Consider the following 26,662-nt stretch of genomic DNA (forward strand, 5'->3'; position numbering starts at 1 on the left):
GAACCAGACCTGCTATATAAGTGTGTGACTACAACAGCAGGTCAGAGGCGAGGAATTCTGCAGTGAGTGATCACGTCCTAACACCCTAAAGCCTGTGCATCATCTAGAAGGCACAAGTCAGAAGTGTGGTGAAATACTCCCCACTTAACTGGACGGATGCAGCCCCAACAACATTAAAGAAGCTTGACACTATCCTGGTCAAAGCAGCCAACTTTATTAGCATCCAATCTGTGATTGTAAATGATCACGCTCTCCACCACCACAGATGCAGTGTGTACTATTTGCAGGATACACAGCAACAACTCAGCAAGGTTCATTTGACTCCATTTTCCATTCCTTACAGGCTAGGAAAACAAGGGGAGATGATAGTTAAGAACATCACCTGTGGTTCCCCTCTGAGTCACATGCCATTCTGGCATGGAACTTTATCACTGCGCCTTTGCTATCACTGTGTCAAAATTCTGTGGGCATATGACCAGCAAAGGAAGAAGGTGGCTCACCAATAACTTCTCAATGACAAGGTGGAATCAGTGACAACCATCAGTGACTCCCACATCCCATGAATGAATAATCAAAACTAACCTTCAATAGAGAGTGAATACTGTTTCTCTTGAGAATAAAGAGGGTGATGGAAATTAGGATAACGAAGCAGGCAATCAGCAAGGCCACTCCCAGGAAATCGTTAACAAACTCAGAATACAGTTTGTTGGACGAAAGTGCATCAGAAGACGGTGGCGAAGCGTTGCAGATGGAGCTCGTGAAATCATTTGGGATATTTTCCATGCGAATTCGAGACCAAGTTGTCGAATCTGTGGCCTTGCATTGATTGGGATTAGTGGCACACTTGGAATCATAGAAATCAGAGACCAATCCAGCCATTGTGATAAAAAAGTGAAGAAATAATTTGACAAATTGTACCACACAAACATTAACCCACATTGACTAAAAAACCTAGCACCACACAATAAACGGATTATGAGGTAAACCATAGTCATCAGGTCTTTGTGATGTTCTCTTATTACATATTCAATTGCAGCTTATTTGAATACAGATTTCTGATTTGCTGAATGATGCAGTTTAATTGAAGATATTTTGATAATGTCACATCCCATGATGTCATATTGGATCCAATCCCATATATAACTGTTCATTATATAAAAGTGACTAATGACTTGAATAAGTTTAAAAAAAGGACTGATTTATCTAATAAAACAACGAACTGCAGATTCTGGTGATGTGAAATGAACAAAAACAGAAATTACTGGAGAAACACAGCAGGTTTGGCAAAACATGTGAACCGCTTCTCATGCAAGTATATCTTTTTTCAAATAAGGAGATCAAAACTGCACAGTACACACCAGATGTGGTCTCACCAAGGGCCAGTAGAGCTGTAGTAAAACTTTTCTACGCTTATGTTTCATTCCCCTTGCAATAAACAACAGTACTCCTTTTACATTCCCTATTGCCTGCTGAGTCTGACTGTTTTTCCTGATTGAGTACCAGGACATCCAGATCCCTCATACCAGCATGTTCTGCAACCTCTCTCCTTTCAATTATTAAGCTGCTTTCCTCTTCCTGTTACAGCTGATCAAGCTAAGAAAGAAACATTTATCCCTACTATCTGTTGCCCATTAACAAATCAATTCATGGTTGTTAGTTAGCTCAGCTCGCTGGACAGCAAATGTGTAATACAGAGTGAGGCCACCTCACCTGAGGCACGGGACTATGGCAATTTTATCTTTACCTACCCTTAATCTATGATAATACGTTAACCGTGCACCACATTTTTTTCTTTATCTTGTGTAGCAACGTTTGACATGGCACTTCATCAACTACCTTTTGAAAATCCAAGTGTATCAAATTTACCAGTTCCCCTCTATCAATCTGGCTTGATACTTCATCAAAGACCCAAATAAATTAGTTAAATAGGATTTCGCTTTTACAAATCCATGCTGCTTCGACAAGATCACATAATAACAAGACCATAAGACATAGGAGCAGAAATTAGGCCATTTGGTCCATCGAATCTGTTCTGCCATTCAATCATGGCTGATAAGTTCCTTAACCTCATTCTCCCACTTTCTCCCTGTAACCCTTGATCCTCTTGATAATCAAGAGCATATCTATCTCAGTCTTAAATGTAGTCAATGATCTGCCCTCCAAAGCCTTCTGTGGCAGTGAATTCCATAGATTCACCACTCTATGGCTGAGAAGTTTCTCTTTATCTCCATTCTAAAAGGTTTTCTAACTTTCTAAGTTTCCTGCCATAACCTCATTAGGCATGTTTATAAGCAGTTGTTTTTAAAAGACAGATGCTATGCTAAGTGGCCTATAGTTCCCTTCCTTTTGTCTCCCTCTCTTCTTGAATGAAATGTATTATGTTACCCACTTCCAAAAATCTGAGGAAGCTTGGAACCAGCAATCAATAGTGGCCGTATGGTTTCCATTAGACTGGTTAATACTTCCAAAGATTTAATGATTCAAGTGATGCAATGATGGGACTCAAACCCATCTCCCCAAAGCATTAGAGATAACAAAGTACAGAGCCGGATGAACACAGCAGGACAAGCAGCATCAGAGGAGCAGGAAGGCTGTTCTGAAGAAGGTTCTAGGCCTGAAATGTCAGCCTTCCGGCTCCTCTGATGCTACTTGCCCTGCTGTGTTCATCCGGCTCTACACCTTGTTATCTCATTCTCCAGCATCTGCAGTTCCTACTATCTCTCTCCCCAAAGCATTAGCCAGGGTCACTGGACCACTAGTCTAATGCAAATAATTTTCCACCACCATATCACTTAAAGATTAAGGATAGCATCAATTTAGAAAAGTCATACAATGTGGAAAAGATTAGTGGTATGCCAGAGGTTTGGGAAAGTTTTAGAAACTAATAAAAGCTGACTTAAAGTAAATGAAGAGGGGAAAAAATAAATTTGCAAGTAAAATCAAGACAGATGCGGCAGAGGCGAAGGAATTGGGAATAGGGGATGGAATTTTTGCAGGAGGGTGGGTGGGAGGAGGTGTATTCTGGGTAGCTGTGGGAGTCGGTGGGCTTGAAATGGACATCAGTTACAAGCTGGTTGCCTGAGATGGAGACTGAGGTCCAGGAAGGTGAGGGATGTGCTGGAGATGGCCCAGGTGAACTGAAGGTTGGGGTGGAAGGTGTTGGTGAAGTGGATGAACTGTTCGAGCTCCTCTGGGGAGCAAGAGGCGGCGCCAATACAGTCATCAATGTACCGGAGGAAGAGGTGGGGTTTGGGGCCAGTGTAGGTGCGGAAGAGGGACTGTTCCACATAACCTTCACCAATCCCTCTTCCGTACCAACACTGCCCCTAAACCCCACCTCTTCCTCCGTTACATTGACGACTGTATTGGCACCGCCTCGTGCTCCCCTTCTTATTTAGGCATGCTGACAGACGTCTGAACCGTTCTTCATTTTCGGGGTCCACCCGACATAACCGAAGCTAAGGGGTTCTGGCACCCGACTTATCCAACGTCTGTCCCATTTTAACGCTTCAACTTCTTACTTCTCTCTGTATGTGTCCTTGGTCTCTACACCCACTTCAGGGTCCTGACCTTTGCGTGGGGGATTTCCCCTCTTAACAACCGGTCTAAGGCAGGTTGGTTGAGACAGACATTGTAGTTATCCTTTACTTTAGGTACTACGTTCCAGGGACTCAAACCTCCAAATTCCAGGAGGACTGTAGCCCTGAATTCCAGGTACTTATGGAAGGGAGGACTCTAACGCCTGAATTCCGGTATTTACAGTAGAGAGAACTCTGACTTCCCTGCCGAATTAGTTTGTCAATCTGTACTGCCCTGGGGACTTGAACCCCAGTCACCGGAGAACTCTAACCTCCCGGAATTAGTTTATCATAGCCCTGGGGACTCTAGCCTCCAGGCATAGGATCAGTGTACAAGATCGTGAGTCGTCTCAGGGTTCCATCAGTACAGAGCCGCGTAGGGACAAGGGGCCACATGGGTGGTAGGTTACTGAGAGAGACCAAGGTGAATGATACCTTGTGGGCCTGCCTGTCTCACATCACCGACACTCGAACAATCACTTATTCAGTCCTTCACGTAAGAGCTCAGTGCATGTTACAACCCTGCTCGCAGCGCCAAATGTTAGGTTTGTTTTTCAGAGACCCTCATGGACTTGATGCAAGAGAAAGACACTGACCTGGTTACAAAAACACAATCCTTTATTAGTAAGCAAGTACAAACTGCGGAGGATCGCTGTACGCAACCCGGCACAGAGTACCGAGTATCGCGAGTGATTCTCCCCGAACTGGGGACAGTCCCCGCTTTTATACCCTTGGAATTGGCAGATACACTAAACAATTATGACATCTGAGAATAGGATACAGCTTTGATCGTCACAAAGTGTATGATAACGACAGGGTGCGATTTCAAGTGGTGACAACTGCCTGGCTTGATCAAAGGTCACTAACCTGGCCATTTCAGTAGAAACAGGGGTAGGCTGCAGTGTGGGTAGAGCCATAAAGATTACACAGTTTCATGCTTTTTGTGTTTACAGATGTTTCACACCCCTACATGTGTTCACACCCAATCCTATTGGGGCAGGAAGTTGAGACAGTGTTTACATACCCCTGTGTGAGGAGCATAAAAATTCATGGAATGTTAATCCATTAACATCTCAATAGCAAGAGCTTCTTTAAACATTTAAAAAGGATGAGAGAGGCCAAAGGAAACATAGGCATTTTAAAGAATGAAACTAGGGAAATAACAAGGGTACCAGGAAATGGCAGAGGAATTCATTAAATGCTTTGCATCAGTCTTCACAGTAGAACACACAAATAGCATTCAAAAAAATACTATATAATGAGGGGGCAAGGAGGAGACAGGAAATATCTACAACAACTATTGCTAAAGAAAAAGAACTTAAGAAACTAATGGAGCTAAAGACCATAAGTGCCCTGGATCTGATGAGGTGGACGCCAGGTTTTAAAAGAACTAACCATAGAGATAATGGATGCGCTGGTAGTAATCTTCGGATTCTGGAAAAGTGCAGGACAATTGGAAAACAGCGAATATAGTATCTTTATTCAAAAAAGGAGACCAAAAAACGGGCAAAAATAAAACAAAAAAAGGCCATTAAATTAATTCCAGTTATTGGGATAGTGGTAGAATTTATTGTGAAGGATGTAATAGCATAATATGATCTAGCAGAGACAGCATGGCTTCATGAAGGGGAAATCATGCCTGACATTTAACTAGAATTCTTTAAAGGTATAACAAGCAAGATAGATAAAGGGGAAGCAGTGGATGTAATATGTTTGCATTTAGAGATGTTTGATAAAGTATCACATGTTAACTATTTAATAAGGTAACAGCCCATTGAGTTAGAGGTCATATGTTAGTATAGGTAGAGGATGGGCTAACTATTGGAAGACCAAGTTGGGAAAGGGGGGCACTTTCAGTATGGTCGCGTGTCACAGGGATCAGTGCTGAGACCTGAATTATTCGCAATATTTATGAATGATGAGGCAAAAAAGGTGAAATTATACTAGCCAAGTTTATGGATGACACAAGATTGGAGTGAAGGCAAGTTGAGAGTCTGCAGAGGGATATGGACAGGGTCATTGAGTAAGTAAAAACTTGGCAGATGGAATATAATGTAGGAAACTGTGAGGTTACACACTTTTCCAGGAAGAATATCCGATCTTAAAATATGTAATTTGAGAAATACCACCAAAAGCTAGGTTCATAGAATTCCCTACAGTGTGGAAACAGCTCATTTGGCCCAACAGGTCTACACTGCTCCTCTGAAGAGCATCCCAACCAGACCCATTCCCCCACCCCTGTGTTTCCCCATGTCTAACACACTTAATCTAAACATTCCTGAGAACTACAGGCAATTTTAGCATACCAAACCACCTAGCACACACAGCTTTGGACTGTGGGAGGAAACCGGAACACCCAGAAGAAACCCACTCAGACACAGGGAGAATGTGCAAACTCTGCACAGACAGTCACCCAAGGCTGGAATCGAACCTGGGTCCCGAGCACTGTAAGGCGGTAGTGCTAACCACTGGGCCACCATGCCACCCTAATCCCGAGGCTAATCCAGAGTATACAGGAATTGTTTTATGAGAAGTTAAGTAGGTAGGACCAGTACTCATTGCAGCTTAGGAGAATGAGTGGTGATCTTATTGAAAGAGATCTGGGGACTTAACAGGATAAATGCAGAAAGGTTGTTTCCCTTTGCAGAAGAGTCAATGACCAGACAGCGAATCTCAGACTAAGGAGCTGTCTGGTTAGAACAGAAATGAGGAGGAACTTCTTCTCTCAGAGAGTAGTGAATCGGTGGAATTATTTACTTCAGAGGACTGCAGACGCTGGTCTTTAACTATATTAAGGGCTGAGCTAGACATATTTTTAATCAGTAAGGGAATCAAAGCTTTTGAGGAAAAAATGGGACAGAAGAGTTAGGATTATCAAATTAGCCATGATCTCATTGAATAGCAGAAGAGACTTAATGGGCTGGATAGCCTACTTCTGTGATATGGTGCAGATTTTCAAGTACCTTTACTGTAGAAATTAAGAAAATGCCCTAAAGACAAACAGACACCTGTTCAAGCCCTCCTCCAATGGAGTGCTTTCATTATCAATTCCCCAGGCACACTCTCTAGAGGACCAGCAGTAGCTAAAGCTACTCTCTTTCTATGTAATTACTTGTAGATACTCATTGCTTTGTACCTGTTGCTTTTCTTTTTATCTCTCCATCCAAACCCAGGACATTCACTGCTTCAAGTATTGATCAAAGATTTCGAACTCTTCCCTCACTTTGTCCCTGTGGCAAAAAGTTTCATCTTGCACTAATACTCGATTTAAGGAAACACACATAAGCAGAAATTGCTGGAGAAACTCAGCAGGTCTGATTGTATCTATGGAAAGAAAACAGAGTTAATATCCAGTGATAGTAAATAATTTCTGAAAAAGGATCTTGATCCAAAACATCAAACATTCCTGCTCCTCTGATGCTGCTTGGCCTGCTGTGTTCATCCAGCTTCACAACGTGTTATCGCTTAACATCCAGTGACCCTTCTTCAGAACGTTAACTCTGTTTTCTCTCTACAGATACTGCCAGACTTGCCGAGTCTCTCTGGCAATTTCTGTTTGTGTTTTACAAATCTTCAGCTTTATCTCGACATAAAGACGTTCTTCACGCAGAACCTCCTTGTTCTTGAAAACCGTGCCTTGGTATGGTCCAACATTCAAGTTCCAGCAAGTCATAGGAAGCCAATCTTCCTTTGAATCATTGAATGGTTACAGCACAGCAGGAGTATATTCATAAAAACCAAAAGATGCTGCAAATCAGGAACAAAAACAAAGTTGCTGGAAAAGCTCAGCAGGTCTGGCAGCATCCGTGAAGGAGAAAACAGAATTAATGTTTCGGGTCTGATGACCCTTCCTCAGGTTCTGGAGTTCTCTGTAACAGCAATTTAGCTGGTCCCCTGTGCTGCCCTTTCCCTGGAGTCCTGCAGTAGTATTCACTTCGGGTGCTTATCTTATTCTCTTCTGAAAGTAACATGTAAATCCATTTAAGATAATAAAATGTGAGGCTGGATGAACACAGCAAGCCAAGCAGCATCTCAGGAGCACAAAAGCTGACGTTTCGGGCCTAGACCCTTCATCAGAGAGGGATGAAGGGTCTAGGCCCGAAACGTCAGCTTTTGTGGCTCTCTGATGAAGGGTCTAGGCCCGAAACGTCAGCTTTTGTGCTGAGATGCTGCTTGGCCTGCTGTGTTCATCCAGCCTCGCATTTTATTATCTTGGATTCTCCAGCATCTGCAGTTCCCATTATCTCTGTAAATCCATTTAATGAGGTTTTTCCTCATATTGGCTTTGGTCCTTTGCCAATTACTTTAAATCAGTATCCTCTGATTCGTGATTCTTCCACCAAAAGGAAGAATTCCTCTTGACCTACCATACCTAGACCACTCATGATTTTGAACATTTCGGGTCAAAGCTCCTGTTAGCCTTCACGTCAGTAAGGATAACAATTCGTTAATCCATATTACTCAGGTACTGGCCCCCAAAGCCCTAGGGATAGACTTACAGGAATACTTCATGGAATGGTTCAGTCGCAATTTAAATTCTGTGTAGGATCTTAATAAAGAATTTCACAAACACATATTGACAGATTTATCTTAACTTTATATTTCTGGCTTAAAGGAAACACAACACTGTTCAGTATTTTCTGTCTGATAATTAATTAGAAAAAATATAAGTTATTATATTTGGAATTGAAGTGTCTTTAATATCACACTATACTCTAAACTACCGTCAATTGGACAGAGGTTACATGATAGGTGCACTCATCTCACTAGTGAAATGTGTAAGAAATTGTGCATTAGCCTGTAATACTCTAATTAATTCATAATTTACATTATCTTGTCATACTATATCAGAAATATAATACCATTATAATTCATTTCAGTCAAATACCTGGAATTTGAATACCATAGGCACCAGTCAGGCCCTCTTCACAGCAAAGAAAAATAATTTTAAATAAAAACACAAAACATCACAAATATGTTGGTGGAGAGATGCTGGAATAATACCATGATCCTAATGATTATCATTCATGCAGCTATTGTTTGAAACAAGTCGATGAGCGCTAATGGACAATTTCACCACAACTGACCTCAATCGTATGGGATCCTACCACCCACATAACAAAGCCCCAGAAGCAGTTCTTGGTTGAGGCTGAAGTCCCCAGCTAATTATTTTTGGCAGTGTGTGGTGCTTCAGTCCCACACTGTGAGGATGTTATCATAAACATTTCACAGCTCACAAGTCTGCTAGATGATTATGGACAGCAGGAACCAATCAGCACATTAGTTTGTCCACCTAGAGCCCCACTTAAGACCCTCCATTGCTGTGTGCAATTGGTCCTTGCATGATTTCACAGTTATCTTCCCTGTTGATCCTTTCCTTGTGTGAATCTCCTGGCACCAAGCATAATGAAAACATTCTCAAAGGCAGCAAACCAGCAAATAAAAAGCATTGATCTTCCTCTATTCTTCGTTAACTTTACAGAGAATACAATAAATGGCTGTGGAATTAATATGCAAACATATAAATTTGGAGCAGGAGGCCCATCGGCCCTTCCAGCCTGTTCCACCATTCAATAAGGTCATGTAATCATTGAATCCCTAGAGTGTGGAAGCAGGCAAATTGGCCCATTGAGTCCACAATGACCCTCTGAACAGCATTCCGCTTAGATCCACCCCTCTACCCTTATCCCTGTTACCCTGTATTTCCTATCACTAATCCTGTACTTTCCTGGATACTACGGGCAATTTAGCATGGCAAATCCACCTGACCTGCTCAGCTTTGGACTGTGGCTGATCTGCCTGAAACTTCAATTCCACATTCCTATCTTCCCCCAAGTAGCCTTTAATTCAGTAACCAAGAATCTGTATATCTCCATTTAAAAATATTCAATCATCCAGTTTCCAAACTCTCTGGCACAGAGTTCCAAAGGCTCACAACCTTCAGAGAAAGTAGTGTTGCCTGACCTCCATTTTCCCTAGTTCTAGTCTCCCACACAGGAGGAAATAACCTTTCAGTATCCACTCTGTAAATCCTCCTCAGAATTTTATATCATTTAAGATCACCTCTTATTCTTCTAAACTCAAACTTTCTCTCATAACACCCCACATTCTATGTATCAGATGAGTGAAACTTCTCTGTATTGTTTCTAACGCATTTATATCTTTCCTTAAATAAGGAGACTAAAATGTGCAAAGCACTTCTCATGTGGTCTCACCAATGTACAACAGTAGCAAAACATTCTCAATGTTATCTTCCATTTCCCTACAATAATTGACAACATTCCATTTGCCCTCTTAATTGAGAACAGAAATTGCTGGAGAATTGACGAACAGTCACCAGACTCAAAACGTTAACTTTGCCCTCTTCCCCCGATGCTGCCAGACTTGATGAGTTTCTGGGGCAGTTTATGCTTTTGTTTCAGATCTCCCACAACTGCAGTTCTTTGTTTTATTTTAGTGCCCTGCCCTGCTGATTTTGCTGTATCTGCACACTAACAATTTGTAATTCATGCACAAGGACACCCCAATCCCTCTGTATCTTGGTGTTTGACAGTCTGTCTGTTTACATCATAAATTGCTTTTGTATTTTTCCTGCTAAAGCGACCAAATTCACATTTTCCCACAAAACAGCCCATCTGCCAACATTTTGTCTACTCATTTGATCTATCTCTATCCTGTTGCAGACTTTTTAAAGCCCCGTTTCACATCTTACCTTCCTAGCTAACTTTGTGTCACCACAAAATTTAGAAACCATTCATTTCTAGGGACATGGGAACTTAGGAGTGGGAGTAGGCCATTCAGCCCTGCTTCACTATTCAATAAGATCTTGGTTGGCCTGTTTGTAATGTTAACTCGACTTGCTTGTCTTCACATCATACCCTGATTTGTCTATCAAAACTCAATCTAACTTAATCTGAAATAAATGTAGAAACCTAGCCCCCATTACATTTTGGGCAAGAGAATTCTATTGATGCCCTGAGAAAATAAACTTCTCATCACCCTCGTCTTAAAAATGAGGCCTCTTATTCTTAGACAATGTCCCTAACGTTAGTTTCCCTGCTAGAGGAATCTTCCTCCAGGCATCCGCTCTATCCAGTCCCTCAAGATCTTGTATATTTTATCCCTTTCAATAAAAATCAAGATAAATTGTAAATAGTTGAGGGCCTATCACTATCTCTGTGACAAAATTACATCTGCCAACCTGAAAATGACCTCTTACATTTCACCCTTTCTAGCCATGTTGTTACATTACCCTTACACAATGAGCGCTTATTTTCTGTTCTAAGTAACCTTTGATATGACAGCTTGTCAAATGCCTACAGAATGCCTTCTGTGACCACAGCATTGATAATGGCTAATCTAGTTCAGCTTCTGATAGAAGTTAATCCATCCGGATGTGTGCACTCCTGAAGTTACTGTCATTTTCAGATGATTAATGAGTAAAGATGATGAACACTGATCATTGTGTTGTTATTAGTGCCACGAAAATCTGCCTGACATCTTTTTTCGAAAAATCAGCAGAGCGATATCTTACATCTGTTTACATTTTAAAGAAATAGAACAGTCCAATCACTTGTTCAAATTTTGTTCCGAAAAGGGCATAAATACTGTGATTAAAAACAGCAGACCAATAGCTGGGAACCCTGCTGCAAGCAACTCACCTCCCATACTGCCCAATGCTGATCACAATCTACAAGGCATAAGGATGGAGTGTAATGGAATCTCTCCAATTGCCTAGATGAGTGCAACCCTAACAAAACTCAAGAAACTCAGCATCATCCTGGATAAAGCAGCCCTTTTGATTTGTGCTTTACCATTTTTTTGCCATTTGTGCAGCTGCAGTGTATCATTTAAAGCGTGGTGTTGCAATTCACCACGGCTCCTTTGACAGCACCTTCCAACTCTCATACTATACCAACTTAGAATTAAATTGCTGCTCCTTTACTGCCGGTGGGTGAAAATCAAGGAACGGCTTCCCCCAAAAGCCCTGTCAGGCACCAACACCATTAGGAATGTGATGGTTCATATCTTCCTAATCAGCCTGCACCTCTGCAGCAGGTGGGAACTGACCTTGGGTCTCCTGGTTCAGAGGGAGGGGCATTACCACTGCAGCAGAACAGCCCTCCGGGAGTGGTTCAAGAAAGGTGGCTCATTATTACTTTCGCAGACAAGTGCTTGGGATGGACAACAAATGATAGTTTTTCCAGTGCCATCCATACCCACGAACACAATAAAGATAGATAGTGATTGTGAAAGTAATTTGTTCTTCCTCTATTAAACACCAAAATTGCACGTGATCTTAAACAGACTCACTGAATTGTAAAGCAGGCCATGCATCTACAAGAGGTAAGCACAGGAGAAACTCAGCAGGTTTGTCAGCAGCTGTGAAGAGGGGAACAGAGTTTGGAGTCTGGTCAGACTTCTTCAGAACTGTTTCTATCTTCACAGATATTGCCAGATCTGCTGAGTTTCTCCAAAACTCTTTTTAAATTTCAGATTTCCAGCATCTGCAGTATTTCGCTCTGCTTCTCAAAATGGTGCTGGCTTTCAACTGGAAGAAAGGGTAGTTGAAAAAGAAATGAAAAAAGGTGTACACTTACATCACGTGAAATATATACCAGGACGTTCTGATGAATGGGTTTTCTCCGGGTGCTCCGGTTTCCTCCCACAGTCCAGAGATGTGCAGGTTAGGTGGACTGGCCATGTTAAATTGCCCAAAGTGTTCAGGGATGTGTAGATTAGGTGGGTGAGAGCAGGGTGGGATGCTCTGAGGGTTGCTGTGGACTTGTTGGGCCGGAGGGCCTGTTTCCACATTGTAAGAATTCTGTGATTCTAAGGCTCACAGGACCAGAAGCATTCTCTGTTTCTCTCCCAACAGATGCTGCCAGACCTGCTGAGTTTCTCCAACAATTTCTGTTTTCCCAGCATCTGCAGTTCTTGTTACATGGTCCCAGAAAATGATTTGGGATGAAGGTTCTCCAAGTGTCGAGGCATTTAGTTAAACTTTGAACTTTTTCCTTCCCATGTCTGGCTGCCAACTGTACTGCCGTGAAATGACGTTTTGTCTTCCTGCGTGAAGGACGTTCCCAGATGCAATTGGAGATGGCTCATCAAAACGATTTGAAAGTTTTGGTGTAAATACTCAGGCATACAACCGGGGGGAGGATTGGCTTTCCCTGCTCTGGTAGAGTGTCCGGATTAGCTGCGCTGTGTGTTAATGTTGCAGGATTTAATCCCCACCCACAATGCTTCTGCCAGGAGCCGCCTTAATCCCTAGCGATTCCGTTTTGTTGTAGTTACAGACGCTGGGCTGAGAGAGGACCATGGATGAGTTTCAGACGGGAGAGGAGGTAACACAACGATTCGAAACTAAACATTTCACTTTCGTGTGGGGGGGGGGGGTGGGGGGTAGGAGAGAAGAGAAAATCCTTGTCTGTTTCACGCGGACGGAAATACCAAATTCCTGATCCTGCTGCTCATGGGGTGGGGTGCGAAACTAAAGACAAAACGCCTCTCAAAGGGAGCCTCACCGCGTTGGGGCGGGGGGAACAGATGTTGTGTACGTCTTATGCACCCCCCACCCCACCCATCCTGGGGAGGGGGTGAGGGGAGATCGAGCTTTCCCCGGATCCACCGATAGAGCAACTCCTACCGAGCAACGCAGAGACATTTAGAAGAAACGTCCCTCAAAGACAGCATTGTGACCAACGTCTGCGGGCAATGCTTTTTGGTGAAATAGTGGCGAGGGGGGATGGGTGGAGAAATGGTAACGTTTTTCTTCTTACAGCAGTGATCAGGGTTTTTTTTAAATCCTCTCCCCAAAATGACTGACTGTAGTGGGGATGCTGAATGTTTAGCTATCATGTTTGTTTAGGATCACAAAGTATAACCAACGCTTTGATAGGGAAAAGTTAGTTATTTTTTGTGTTTGTCATGAGATGTACAAAAGAGAGAGAGTGAAATCTAGGATGATTTGATGGGAATAGGGCATCATTTTCATTTCTTAAAACAAAACAGACCAGCATTTCTTACTCAGAGGACAGTTCAGAGTCAGTCACATTAGATAAAGATAGAGTCACTAATCGGTCTAACAAAGTGTGGAGCTGGATGAACACAGCAGGCCAAGCAGCATCTCAGGAGCACAAAAGCTGACGTTTCGAGTCTAGACCCTTCATCAGAGAGCTCTCTGACGAAGGTCTAGGCCCGAAACGTCAGCTTTTGTGCTCCTGAGATGCTGCTTCGCCTGCTGTGTTCATCCAGCTCCACACTTCATAATCTTGGATTCTCCAGCATCTGCAGTTCCCATTATCAATAATCGGGCTGTTCTCCCATCAGAGAAAGATGACAGGTGATAGCTTAACCTGAGGGTGTTTGTGTCTCAGGCGAGGGAAGAGTTTGAGAAGGAGAATGTGTGGGAAGTTAAAGCTACTGGCATCACAGACTAACTGCAACCATCTGACTCCCCAACCACATTACTGTAGGTTAGGAGTCACATCAGCTAGACCCTATGACAGCAACAGATGTTTTCCCCCCTAAATGATTTTTAAAAAATGACAGTAGGTACATGACCATTAGGATAAATTTTGAATTCAATTTTTTTTAAAAAAATCAGGAATCAAATTTCACCATCTGTTATGGTGAGATTCAGAGATAACATGGTGTGGAGCTGGAGGAACACTGCAGGCCAGGCAGCATCAGAGGGGCAGGAAAGTTAACTTAACACTGTCAGATAATGGGAACTGCAGATGCTGGAGAATCCAAGAAAACAAGGTGTGGAGCTGGATGGGTCTAGGCCCAAAACCTCAGCTTTTATGCTGCTAAGATGCTGCTTGGCCTGCTGTGTTCATCCAGCTCCATACTTTGTTAACTTAAGATTGTATCAGGTCAAAGAGGCAGGGATGAGTGGGAGGGTTGGTCATGGGAGGAGTCACATCCTCCTATTTCAAGGACCACAACGCCCCACCTCTGGTAATCATAAAATGCTGCTTCCCACACCTCTGCCCTCACAGCCAACAAAAAAAAAGACAGAATTCCCCTTATCCCCACATATCACCCCCACCAACCTCTGCATCCAATCCCACAACCAAAGATATATATCCCTCCCCACCCCTCTGTCTTTTGTATGGACCGCTCTCTCCACAACTCCCTTGTCCACTCCACACCCCTCTGACCCCAACACCTTTCCCTGCAAATGCAGGAAGTGCTACACCTGCCCCTACACCATCTCCCCCCTCAACTCCATTCAAGGCACCAAACAAATCTTCCACATCAGACAGAGGTTCACCTGCACACCCATCAACGTGGTATATTGTGCCATCCGCTGCTCCCGATGTGGCCACTTCCACATCGGTGAGACCAAGTGCAGACCATTTTATAGAGCATACGTTCTATTTCACGACAGAGCACACCACCTCCCACTCTCTGGGTGACATGTCCATCTTGGGCTTCCTCCAGTGTCACAACGACACCATCCACAAACTGGAGGAGCAGCACCTCATATTCCTCCTCAGGAGCCTACAGCCCAATGGCCTGAACATGAATTTCACCAGTTTCCAAATCTCCTCATCCCACGACTAATCCTCCGCCTCATCCCCACCTCCTTTACCTGACACAACCTGTCCATTTTCTCTCCCATCTATCCACCCCTCCCTGCAATCCCCACCACTCCCTACCACCACTCATCCATTACCATCCCATCTACTTACCCCTGCTCCACCCCTCCTCAATTTCCCAGCTTCCTTCACCCTCCCCATTTCTGAAGGGTCCCAGCCCAAAACATGAACATGCCTGCATCTCTAATGCTGCTTGGCCTGCTATGTTCCTCCAGCTCCACACTAATTGTCTCCGACTCCAGCATCTGCAGTTCTTACTGTTTCATGAGGAGATTCAAATCTGTACTCCCAGATTCTAGATTAGTACTTCAGTGATATCACTATTATATCACTGCCTTCCCATAGGGGTTACGAAGGAATACTAATGTCACCCACAATGATTTTGTGATATAATCTGGATTGAGTAAAACCTAACAGCTGGTCTTCCTCAATGCCTCTGTACCTACGTTCATTATACCAATGCAACCTATAACTAGTTGCTAACTGTATTTTGAAAAATTACAAGTGACTCCTTGGTTATGAAAAAGAAGTGATCGTGAGAGCATAGGAAATAGGAACAGCCATAGGTCATTTGGCCCCTTGAGCCTGCTGCCATTCAATGGGAACATGGCTGATCTAACAACCCTCACATCCACTTTCCTGCATTTTCCCGTTACCCTTGAGTTCCCTACTGATCAAAAATTTCTCAGCTTTAAGTATACACCATGACTCTGCCCCCACACCTCTGTGGCAAGAAATTGCAAAGATTCTGAGCCCTCACAGAATAAATTCCTCTTTATCCAATAACATCCTTCACCACTAAAATAAGCAGGCCCTGTAGTTTCCTGACTTAAAGAGGGTGGAGGCAGTAACCTTTATAAGCAGCAGCTCATACAGTTCTGAGAGCTGGAATCCCCATGAACGAATAAGCAAAATGAGCCACTGGGGGCAGGGAGAATAATGATGAACAAACATATGGCATACTATTTTTGTATCATTAGACTTGAGACAGGGGAACCACGTTATGAAATCAAGCATATCCCTGTTTTTATTTTAATCATCCAGTTTTGTTTAAAACAACCTATTCAGGCATGTTATTACACATCTCTGGCACAGGTAGAACATGCACCCAGGTCTCCTGGTCCAGAGTAGGGACACTAGCGTTGCACCTCAATAGGGCCCTCAGCGTATCTATGCTTTCCTTTTGTGGACATAAATGACCTGCAAAAGACACTTCTCTTTTAGGAGCTGAATTGAATAGTTTAATACAATTATAGCCCAGCTGATACTGTGCTTCAGACAGATGTTGGCCAATGTGGAGGTAATTCCTGGGACGAAAGGATTGAAAGATATTTAGAAAGAACTAGCGGGACTGTGGAAGTGTCTCTTCTCTTTGCAACTAAGAAAATGAGGCTACTTAAATCACACAAGGTTCTAATGAGGTTCAGTATACAGAGGTCATTTCCCATGGCTGGACATATTAGAAGAAGTGATTCTCAACAATTTTCCTTCCTGTCACCTGGCCATCCTATATTTGAAAACTATCACAGACTTCTAACAACAAAATACATGCAGTTCTTACACATTGTAGAAGAATGTTTGACAATTAAGCATATTTATTATTGACACTTGGACAATCCTTCCAGCATCTTCCATCTTGGACTGATCTTCCCTAGCTTACCCACAGTCCAATTGATTCTCAATTAACTTAGTATCTTTAATTATGCACTTTTTCAAATACTATAAAACTATGGTACTAAGCTAATTCACATTGTACAGCAGTGATTAACTCAATGGGGTTGATGCACAAGCGAAGTGGCATGGAGCAGCAACAAGAGAGGAATCAAGAGACACTTCCAATTGATTTGACACACACGTTCATTCCACTGGGGGAACAAGAGACATGGATTTAAAGCGTGGCCTTTCTCGACAACACTCAATCCTTCACCAGGCAAAGATACTGTGATTTCCCTCTCCCTCAACTCATTGTGCAAACATCACTCTTTCACATGGATCAATTTGCAGTTTCTCCATGTAAATGCAACTGTAATTCAGTTTTTTTTTGAAAAATGAAAGGCATCTCTGCTTTTTGTCAGAACTCAGACTTGGGGTTGGCGGGGTAGGGTGGAGGGGGGAAAAGAGTCAGTAAATTTATCTATGTCAGTTACACTAGTCATATTGAGTGGCAGTTCAGCCTCACGGGGCTTGATTTCTTATACTGTTATGTAAAAGACACTCTTTACAATGGATGTGAATTTCTAATAACAAAATGACTGGTGAAAAGCAGTGTGTACAGTTTTAAAGTGTCAATGGCTGGGAACTAGTCCTCTTTTTGTTTTTGTCAACTGTACAAAGAAACAGTGAAAAGTATGGTTTTGTGTACTATCCAGGCAAATTAGCCCTTACACGAGTACAGTGTAGTACAGAAATATGACATTAGAGCTACAGAGAAGGTCCAAAGATCAACTCTAATGAGAAGCCCATTCATAAATCTGACAACAGTAGGGAAGAAGCTGTTCTTGAATCTGTTGGTATACATTTCCCTCAAGAAACTTAAATATTTAAAACTAGGCTTCATTTTCACAAGGACAGCGAGAGAGCCAGACAGAGAGCACCAGGAGGCTGCGGGGAAGGTAACGTTTTTATTTTACCACTTCAAAAGCTTACCTCGAGCGGGAGTGGTCTTCATTTATTTGGGCAGCGGCGGGAAAAAAAGTGGAAGGGCGATAGTCATTGGGGATTCAATTGTAAGGGGAGTAGATAGGCGGTTCTGCAGTCGAAAACGGGACTCCCGAATGGTATGTTGCCTCCCAGGTGCACGGGTCAGGGATGTCTCCGATCGGCTGCAGAACATTCTGAAGGGGGAGGGCGAACAGCCGGTTGTCGTGGTGCATATAGGGACCAATGATACAGGCAGAAAACGGGATGAGGTCCCACACGCAGAATTTAGGGAGTTAGGAGCCAAGTTAAAAAGTAGGACCTCAAAGGTAGTAATCTCAGGATTGCCACCAGTGCCACGTGCTAGTCAGTGCAGAAATGAAAGAATAGCCAGGATGAATGCGTGGCTCGAGAGATGGTGTAGGAGGGAGGGGTTCAGATTTTTGGGACATTGGAACCGGTTCTGGGGAAGATGGGACTATTACAAATTGCACGGTCTACACCTGAGCCGGACTGGAACCAATGTCCTTGGGGGTGCTTTTGCTAATGCTGTGGGGGAGGGTTTAAACTAATGTGGCAAGGGGATGGGAACCAAATATGGGACAGAAAAGAGGTAGAAACGAAAGCCTGTAGGGAACTAGATAATGGAGTCGGTGTGACTAAAGGGAATAGTAGTCGGGGAGCAGATGATGAACGCAAAGGGACAGGTGGTCTGAGGTGCATTTGTTTTAATGCGAGAAGTGTACTAGACAAGGCAGATGAGCTTAGGGCTTGGATCGGTACCTGGAGGTATGATGTTATTGCTATTACTGAGACTTGGTTGAGGGAAGGGCATGACTGGCAACTAGTTGTCCCAGGATCTCGATGCTTCAGGCGGGATAGAGAGGGAGGTAAAAGGGGTGGAGGAGTTGCAGTAATGGTCAAAGAGATATCACAGCTGCACTGAAGGAGGGCCCCGTGGAGGACTCAAGCAATGAGGCAATATGGGTAGAACTCAGAAATAGGAAGGATGCAGTAACAAGGCTGGGGCTGTACTACAGGCCTCCCAACAGCAAGAATGAGATAGAGGTACAAATATGTAAACAGATAATGGAAAGGTGTAGGAGAAACAGGGTGGTGGTGATGGGAGATTTTAATTTTCACAACATTGTTTGGGATTCACTCAGTGTTAGGGGGCAAGACGGAGCAGAATTTGTAAGGTGTGTCCAGGAGGGTTTCCTAGAGCAGTACGTATGTAGTGCAACTCGGGAAGGGACCATACTGGACCTGGTGTTGCAGAATGAACCCGGCCAGGTGGTTGATATTACAGTCGGGGACTACTTTGGAAATAGCGACCACAATTTCGTAAGTTTTACAATACTCATGGACAAGGATAGGAGTGGTCCTAAAGGAAGAGTACTAAACTGGGGGAAGGCCGACGATACCAAGATTCGGCAGGATCTGAGGAATGTAGATTGGGAGAAACTGTTTGAAGGTAAATCCACATTTGATATGTGGGAGACTTTTAAGGAGAGGTTGATTAGTATGCAGGAGAGACATGTTCCTGTGAAAATGAGGAATAGAAAAGGGAAGATTAGGGAGCCATGGATGACAGGTGAAATTGTAAGACTAGCCAAGAAAACAAAAGGAAGCATGCATGAGGTCTAGGTGACTGAAGACAGACAAAGCTTTGCAAGAATATCAGGAATGTAGAGCGAATCTGAAAAAAGGGATTAAGAGGGTTAAGAGAGGACTTGAAATATTGCTGGCAAACATGGTTAAGGAAAATCCCAAAGTCTTTTATTCATTTATAAAGAGCAAGAGGGTAACTAGAGAAAGGATTGGCCCACTTAAGGACAAAGAAGGAAAGTTATGCGCTGAGTCAGAGAAAATGGGTGACATTCTTAATGAGTACTTTGCATCGGTATTCACCGAGGAGAGGGACATGACGGATGTTGAGGTTAGGGATAGATGTTTGCTTAGTCTAGGTCAAGTTGACATAAGGAAGGAGGAAGTGTTAGGTATCCTAAAAGACATTAAGGTGGACAAGTCCCCAGGTCCGGATGGGATCTATCCCAGGTTTCTGAGGGAAGCGAGAGATGAAATAGCCGGGGCCCTAACAGATATCTTTGCAGTGTCCTTAGACATGGGTGAGGTCCCAGAGGAATGGAGACTTGCTAATGTTGTCCCCTTGTTTAAAAAGGGCAGCAAGGATAATCCAGGTAATTATCGACCAGTGAGCCTGACGTTAGTGGGAGGGAAGCTACTGGAGAAGATACTGAGGGATAGGATCTATTCCCATTTGGAAGAAAATGGGCTTATCAGTGATAGGCAACATGGTTTTGTACAGGGAAGGTCATGTCTTACCAACTTAATAGAATCCTTTGAGGACGTGACAGAGTTGATTGATGAGGGAAAGGCTGTAGATGTCATATACATGGACTTCAGTAAGGCGTTTGATAAGGTTACCCATGGCAGGCTGATGGAGAAAGTGAAGTCACATGGGGTCCAGGGTGTGCTAGCTAGATGGATTAAAAAACTGGCTGGGCAACAGGAGACAGAGGGTAGTAGTAGAAGGGAGTTTCTCAAATTGGAGACCTGTGACCAGTGGTGTTCCACAGGGATCTGTGCTGGGACCACTGTTGTTTGTGATATATGTAAATGATCTGGAGGAAGGTGTAGGTGATCTGATCAGCAAGTTTGCAGATGACACGAAGATTGGTGGAGTAGCTGATAGTGAAGGGGACTGTCAGAAATTACAGCAGAATATAGATAGACTGGAGAGTTGGGCAGATAAATGGCAAATGGAGTTCAATCCGGGCAAATGCGAGGTGATGCATTTTGGAAGATCAAATTTAAGGGCGAACTATACAGTAAATGGAAAAGTCCTAGGGAAAATTGATGAACAGAGAGATCTGGGTGTTCAGGTCCATTGTTCCCTGAAGGTGACAACGCAGGTCAATAGGGTGGTCAGGAAGGCATTCGGCATGCTTTCCTTCATTGGACAGGGTATTGAGTACAAGAGTTGGCAGGTCATGTTGCAGTTGTATCGGACTTTGGTTCGGCCACATTTGGAGTACTGTGTACAGTTCTGGTCGCCACATTACCAAAAGGATGTGGATGCTTTGGAGAGGGTGCAGAGGAGGTTCACCAGGATGTTGCCTGATATGAAGGGTACTAGCTATGAAGAGAGGTTGAATAGATTGGGATTATTTTCTTTAGAAAGACAGAGATTGAGGGGGGACCTGATTGAGGTCTACAGAATCATGAGGGGTATAGACAGGGTGGATAGCAAAAAGCTTTCTCCCCCCGCAGAGTGGGGGACTCAATTACTAGGGGTCATGAGTTCAAAGTGAGAGGAGGAAAGTTTAAGGGAGATATGCGTGGAAAGTTCTTTACACAGAGGGTGGTGGGCGCCTGGAACGCATTGCCAGTGGAGGTGGTAGACGCAGACACGTTAGTGTCTTTTAAGATGTATTTGGACATGGATGGGCAGGGAGCAAATGGACACAGACCGTTAGAAAATAGATGACAGGTTCCACAGAGGATCTTGATCGGCGCAGGCTTGGAGGGCCGAAGGGCCTGTTCCTGTTTCTTTGTTTCTAGGCAGAGTGAAGATTATGCGTGGATAAGATTGCAATAGTATATTGTTCTTAACAGGGCACCAATTAATGAAATAGGCTTCAAGATTTACAATAAACTAAGCCTCAAATTGTTAATACTCCTGAAGCTTGCACGAAAGACAAAAATTTGATTCTACTGCAAAATACTGTTGCATTAAATTTACTAAATATGGTCAGTTTGGCACCTCATGTTTCTCTCTCATCTTGCAGGTAGCTTTTATTGTTGATGATGTAAGCACCATCATTAAAGAAGTGAGTGTTTTTTATTATACTTCTGTAACATTTCACATGCTGAGCTGATGAGTTTTGGTTTGTTGATCTTGTTCCTCTTAAAATTACAGGCAGTGGAAAATACAATTGGAGGGAATGCCTACCAACACAACAAAGTGAATCAATGGACATCCGCAGTAGTGGAGCAATGTCTCAATCAACTCACCAAATTGGCCAAGCCTTTTAAATACATTGGTAAGCAATTAAGTATTTAAACATGGCTCAGTTATTTTCATGTGATAAAAACAAATCGAGTCAGTAAGCAAAAAGATGAGAAATCTATTACAGTACAAGTATTCTCACTGAAAAGATGAGTTAGAGTCTGATTCTCACATTGTTTCAATATACTTAAAGATAGTTCTAACAAATGTCACCTATAAAATTATGGGAAATTAGTTACGCCTCCCTTTAGCAAACTCATTTCTGTCCAGAAAATTTGACCAACACAATTCAAAGCAATTTCACTATATAAAGTCCCAGTTTTGTAAATGCAGTAACTGAGTTTACTATAACAGAATATTGCTGAAAATTTCCAACGATGCTTTGAAACAGAACTTGAGTGATTGTGGCTCATTGAAGTTGTACATTTAGCCAGACTGGATCCTTATTCCACTTGGTACAGAACTCAAACTGCTAGCAATAATTTAAATGTCTGTTTATGGCATTTGAGATGTGGAACATTTATTTAATTTAACATAATAATAGCTTAAACAATCAATTGAAAGATGTTTATAAAGGAAAATACATCTGAGAAATGTTTTTTGCACAGGCAAGTCTAATACAATGTATGCTCAGTACATTTAATCTTGGTCATCACCAGGGTTTATTTGATAAGATCAGTGAAAAGATAACACTTTCATAATAGCAAGAGACAATGGTTCAGTGTTATTGGTGGACTCAATTTTTGTTTTTCCGCTCCACTTTCAGTAACCTGTGTTATAATGCAAAAGAATGGAGCAGGCCTGCATACTGCTAGTTCATGCTTCTGGGACAATTCTGTCGATGGTAAGAAAGCAAGGCTAATTTATTCAGTTAAATCCATCACTACTTACTTTGCCAAAACTTCAAATCCATTAGTAGATGGTAGTAGATGATTGCAATTAGTTGCATATAGGCTGAGTGGAAGGTGTAAAATGCATCTCTTGTTCAGTTTCAAATTAATGGAATTTTCTGATGGTTGGTTAAGTTTATGAAAAGTCCCAACACTAATCTACAAAGAACTCTGTTGAAACAGTGGCCCTGGATTTTTCAGTTATGACGACAGTGGAACTGCTAGCATTCACTATTACTATGCAAAATAGATAGCAGCTTAAAGCGTCATTGGATCTGTTAATTTAGTGACAGAACTCAGTCGCTGCAATCAACAAATCCATCCAACCAACAATGAGCACTATTGAGGTTTCTGTAGACAATGAGAATTTTCAAATTTCAAGACATAATATCACAAAAATTAAAAACTTAGTTTTCATGCACATGGCAATATAAACTATAATTTCTGAACACTCTCTGGCCTGGCAAACTTGACTTTGAATCATCAATTTTCATGATAAATTCTATCCTTAAATTTATTTAAACTTCTTAATTTACTCCAGCTTGAGCCAATTCTTTCAAACACACTTTACAAAGAGCAAAATGATAAAAAAAAGGACACAGTGCGTTATTTGTTATTCAGTAATTCTCAGAGATGGTTTGCTTTGCTATTTGATGTCATCATTGGTCCTGGACATCTGGAGATCCTCTTCACTAGCCATCAGATTATTAATGGTTGGGAAAAGGGAGCTCTACATTGCAATAGATTGTTCAGTCTTTATTAAGACAACTTTTGTTGTGGAAAGCAGTGAGCATAGTCACAAATTTGTAAAAATCCAAGCTACCATTTCAACTAATATGAACTTATCCAAAGTTAGTATTAGATTCTACCAACACAATCTTAAGCTACTAGTTGACTCAGAGTAGTAAAGGCATGGAATGCCCTGCCTGCAACAGTAGTAGACTCACCAAGTTTAAAGGGCATTTAAATGGTCATTGGATAACATATGGATAATAATGGAATAGTATAGATTAGATGGGCTTCAGTTTGGTTTCACAGGTCGGCACAACATCGAGGGTGGAAGGGCCTGTACTGCACTGTTCTATGACTTCATTGCGGCATGCTCTAGTGAACACACCAAATTAATAACATAACTAAGATGAACAATATTTTCACTCTTCCATTGATGGAATCCAAGGTCAAGTCTAGTATAAGACTGTGCTCTCACTGAACATGACAATTCAGACACTTTTCTAGTTTTGTCTAATTTGGCTGAAATTCAATGAAGTACAGATCCACAACAGTCAACACCCCAAAATGATTCCTTATTGGCTTTTCATGAAAGGGAATCCAGACTCTGTCTCAAAAGGCTCAACTTTTAATGCTGACTCGTGCTACATTATGTAGACAGCATTGTCCAGCAGGGGGCACTTCATTATTAGCAGCAAGAAGCCTATTCAACTTGAGTCTCATCTTCAATATAGAGTAATCTAAGGTGGGTATGAAATTTGGATCCTTGTGGTTTATAGCCCATTTGTGAGGCTTTCTCACCAAAGCCCACAGAAACAGCTTCAGAGATCAATTTTACATCATACATCATAATACTTTGCCCTGTATGTGCACGCAATACTCAGTCTACTCTTAAAGGATACCAAATTAGTTATTATGCAAAGTACATTGCCAGTGAGAATGTGCCAACAGAACAAAAAAGGACCAGAATTTATGGTGAGCAGCACACTACTGACTTCAAACAAAGCTGTTTACAATGATAAGTGTCGAGCTGGAGGAGCACAGCAGGCCAGGCAGCATCAGAGGAGCGGGGAAATTGACATTTCAGGTCAGGACCCTGAAAGGTCAGCTGTTCCTAGTCCTCTGATGTTGCCTGGCCTGCTGTGTTCCTCCAGCTCCACACTTATCTGACTCCAGCATCTGCAGATCTTATCATCTCTGAAGCCATTTACAAAGATCTGTAGATTCCTTTACTGTGATTTTTCCCATTTCTAACAGTTAACATCTGGACACTGGGATGAATGGTGTGCAGCAATGACATTAAGCAGCCAACTGCATTTTTCATACAGTAAAACATAAGGTTAAAAGCACTTAGTCTTTCACGTTTAAAGTAAATTGTCAGGGTGAATTTAATGATTGGATTAAGTTCGGAACGAAAAGGTAAGTTTTTGAAATGTGGAACTCGGGAGAAATGATGTTCTACAAATATAAAATCCAACTTAAGGGACAGTGAAGGTGTATGGAAGTAACAATTTCAAGGCGCTCTGTATAATTAGTAGAAGTTGTAAAAGTTAATCAATTCAGTTGATTTCTATTGTGGTAGGACCTCTATAGTTCACTCTTTGGTAAAACATGGAATCACTCAACAATTTTTGGATTTCTGCTTTGCTCAGCACAGCTGCAGACTCCACAGATTGCTGTCAGTTTCAGTGGATCAGTGCTAGCTATTGTCACTTGTGTCTTTGTCATCACAAACTCCAGACCATAAATAAAACATACACACGACTCCAGATCCACCACAGCTTAACTACCCTCTAGAAATGGCCCACCTACTCAGTGGTATAAAACCCGCAACAGAAACAGAGCAGTGAGATATCATGTCTCATACTGCAGCAATTGAGACTCACCTTCACCTTCAGAGAGAATTGACAATAAAAACTGGTCATGTCTGAATGAGATAATAAAATGTGAGGCTGGATGAACACAGCAGGCCAAGCAGCATCTCAGGAGCACAAAAGCTGATGTTTCGGGCCTAGACCCTTCATCAGAGAGGCATCTGCAGCATCTGCAGTTCCCATTATCTCTCATGTCTGAATGAGGATGGCGTTCTAATGAAAACTGATCCTTAAGTCGGTGAACACTACACAGTAAATATAGTTAAATGTACTATCGCCAAAATGTTTTACCATTTTTTGCACTTCTGTTACTTGATTTTGTAATTATCACTGACTGCTATTTTTGCTTTTAGGAAGCTGCACGGTCAGATGGGAGAACAAGACCATGTACTGCATTGTTAGCATCTTTGGCCTTGGTGTCTAGAACTTCAGTTATTGCTGCATTTTTTTCTGCAAACCACCTTTTATGTCTCTTATACCAAAATGCATTACTTAAGGGCTTGTCAAAATTGTCAATTTGTCAATAACTAATACCGAATTTGCATTTGCCAGGGAATCTTACTCAAAAAATGACGAAGGAAAATTAATGCAATACAACCCGATTTGGATTTTGAGTTGTTGTAACTCATTTCTGATACATATCAGGGAAGGAGTGACATATTATACACAGAACTTACAGCATAATATCTGGGTGCCTCGTTGTCATTCCATCACTATCTCTACGCATTTGCATCATCCAAGAACTAACAGAAGCTTGAGGAAACAGCTGTAGTGCTCAGTTTAAGTTTTTATGAAAACGACATACCCAAATAGGAAGTTCTCAGTTCCTTTCCTACACATGAACATTTATTACAGTAATGAAATTATAAAAAGGCAATGCAGAATGATCTGTACCTCAGGATACAGATGCTCCGCTACACAGAGATGGTGCAGAACAGACAACTAAGCGGAACTGACTGGCCGATTGCAGCTCCGATGGAGCACATTATATTTGCAGAAAGCTACAGTTTCCCCACCCTGATCAGAGAACCCAGGAGATTGGGATGGGTGGGTGAAGGTGGGAGGAGAAAAATAGAATTAATCAATCAATGTGCAGTAACTGATTCTGTCTGGTGCAAGATTACAGGGACTTTAAATGGAAGTGGGGGCAGGGCTGGAGGAAGGTAGTAAGGTTTTGTGGCGATGCCCAAAGATTCGTACCCTGGCAAAGTTAAGCATATGAGGATGGATAATTATTTGTGTAGGCCAGAGATTTCAGTGGTGCTTGGAATCTGGGAGGTGGTGGGGGTAGTGGGTGGGTTATGGGGGG

The 26,662-nt window shown here is 42.4% G+C and overlaps 1 protein-coding gene across 2 annotated transcripts; it reads left to right on the plus strand.

Moving 5' to 3' along the window:
• Positions 1-12,642: 12,642 nt before the first annotated feature.
• On the plus strand, positions 12,643-26,037 carry LOC125464863 (dynein light chain Tctex-type 1-like). 2 transcript variants are annotated; one of them, XM_048557721.2, is made up of 5 exons: positions 12,652-12,928; positions 21,640-21,681; positions 21,771-21,894; positions 22,627-22,704; positions 25,707-26,037. In XM_048557721.2, exons 1-5 carry the CDS (start codon positions 12,902-12,904, stop codon positions 25,775-25,777), a joined length of 342 nt encoding a protein of 113 aa, XP_048413678.1. In that variant the 5' UTR covers positions 12,652-12,901; the 3' UTR covers positions 25,778-26,037. The 2 variants fall into 2 exon arrangements, with proteins under 2 accessions (XP_048413679.1, XP_048413678.1); XM_048557722.2 differs by lacking the exon at positions 21,640-21,681 and having other exon boundaries at positions 12,643-12,928.
• The last annotated feature ends 625 nt before the right edge of the window (positions 26,038-26,662 follow it).

This window comes from Stegostoma tigrinum, chromosome 24 (assembly GCF_030684315.1).
Source record: "Stegostoma tigrinum isolate sSteTig4 chromosome 24, sSteTig4.hap1, whole genome shotgun sequence".
Classification (NCBI taxonomy): Eukaryota; Metazoa; Chordata; class Chondrichthyes; order Orectolobiformes; family Stegostomatidae; genus Stegostoma; species Stegostoma tigrinum.

Bases quoted from the DNA above. Each gene is read 5' to 3' on its own strand.
- LOC125464863 (XM_048557721.2), top strand. From the start codon at position 12,902: ATGGATGAGTTTCAGACGGGAGAGGAG. The intron at 12,929-21,639 runs GTAACACAACGA...CTCATCTTGCAG, and splicing joins AGTTTCAGACGGGAGAGGAG to GTAGCTTTTATTGTTGATGA. The intron at 21,682-21,770 runs GTGAGTGTTTTT...TTAAAATTACAG, and splicing joins TAAGCACCATCATTAAAGAA to GCAGTGGAAAATACAATTGG.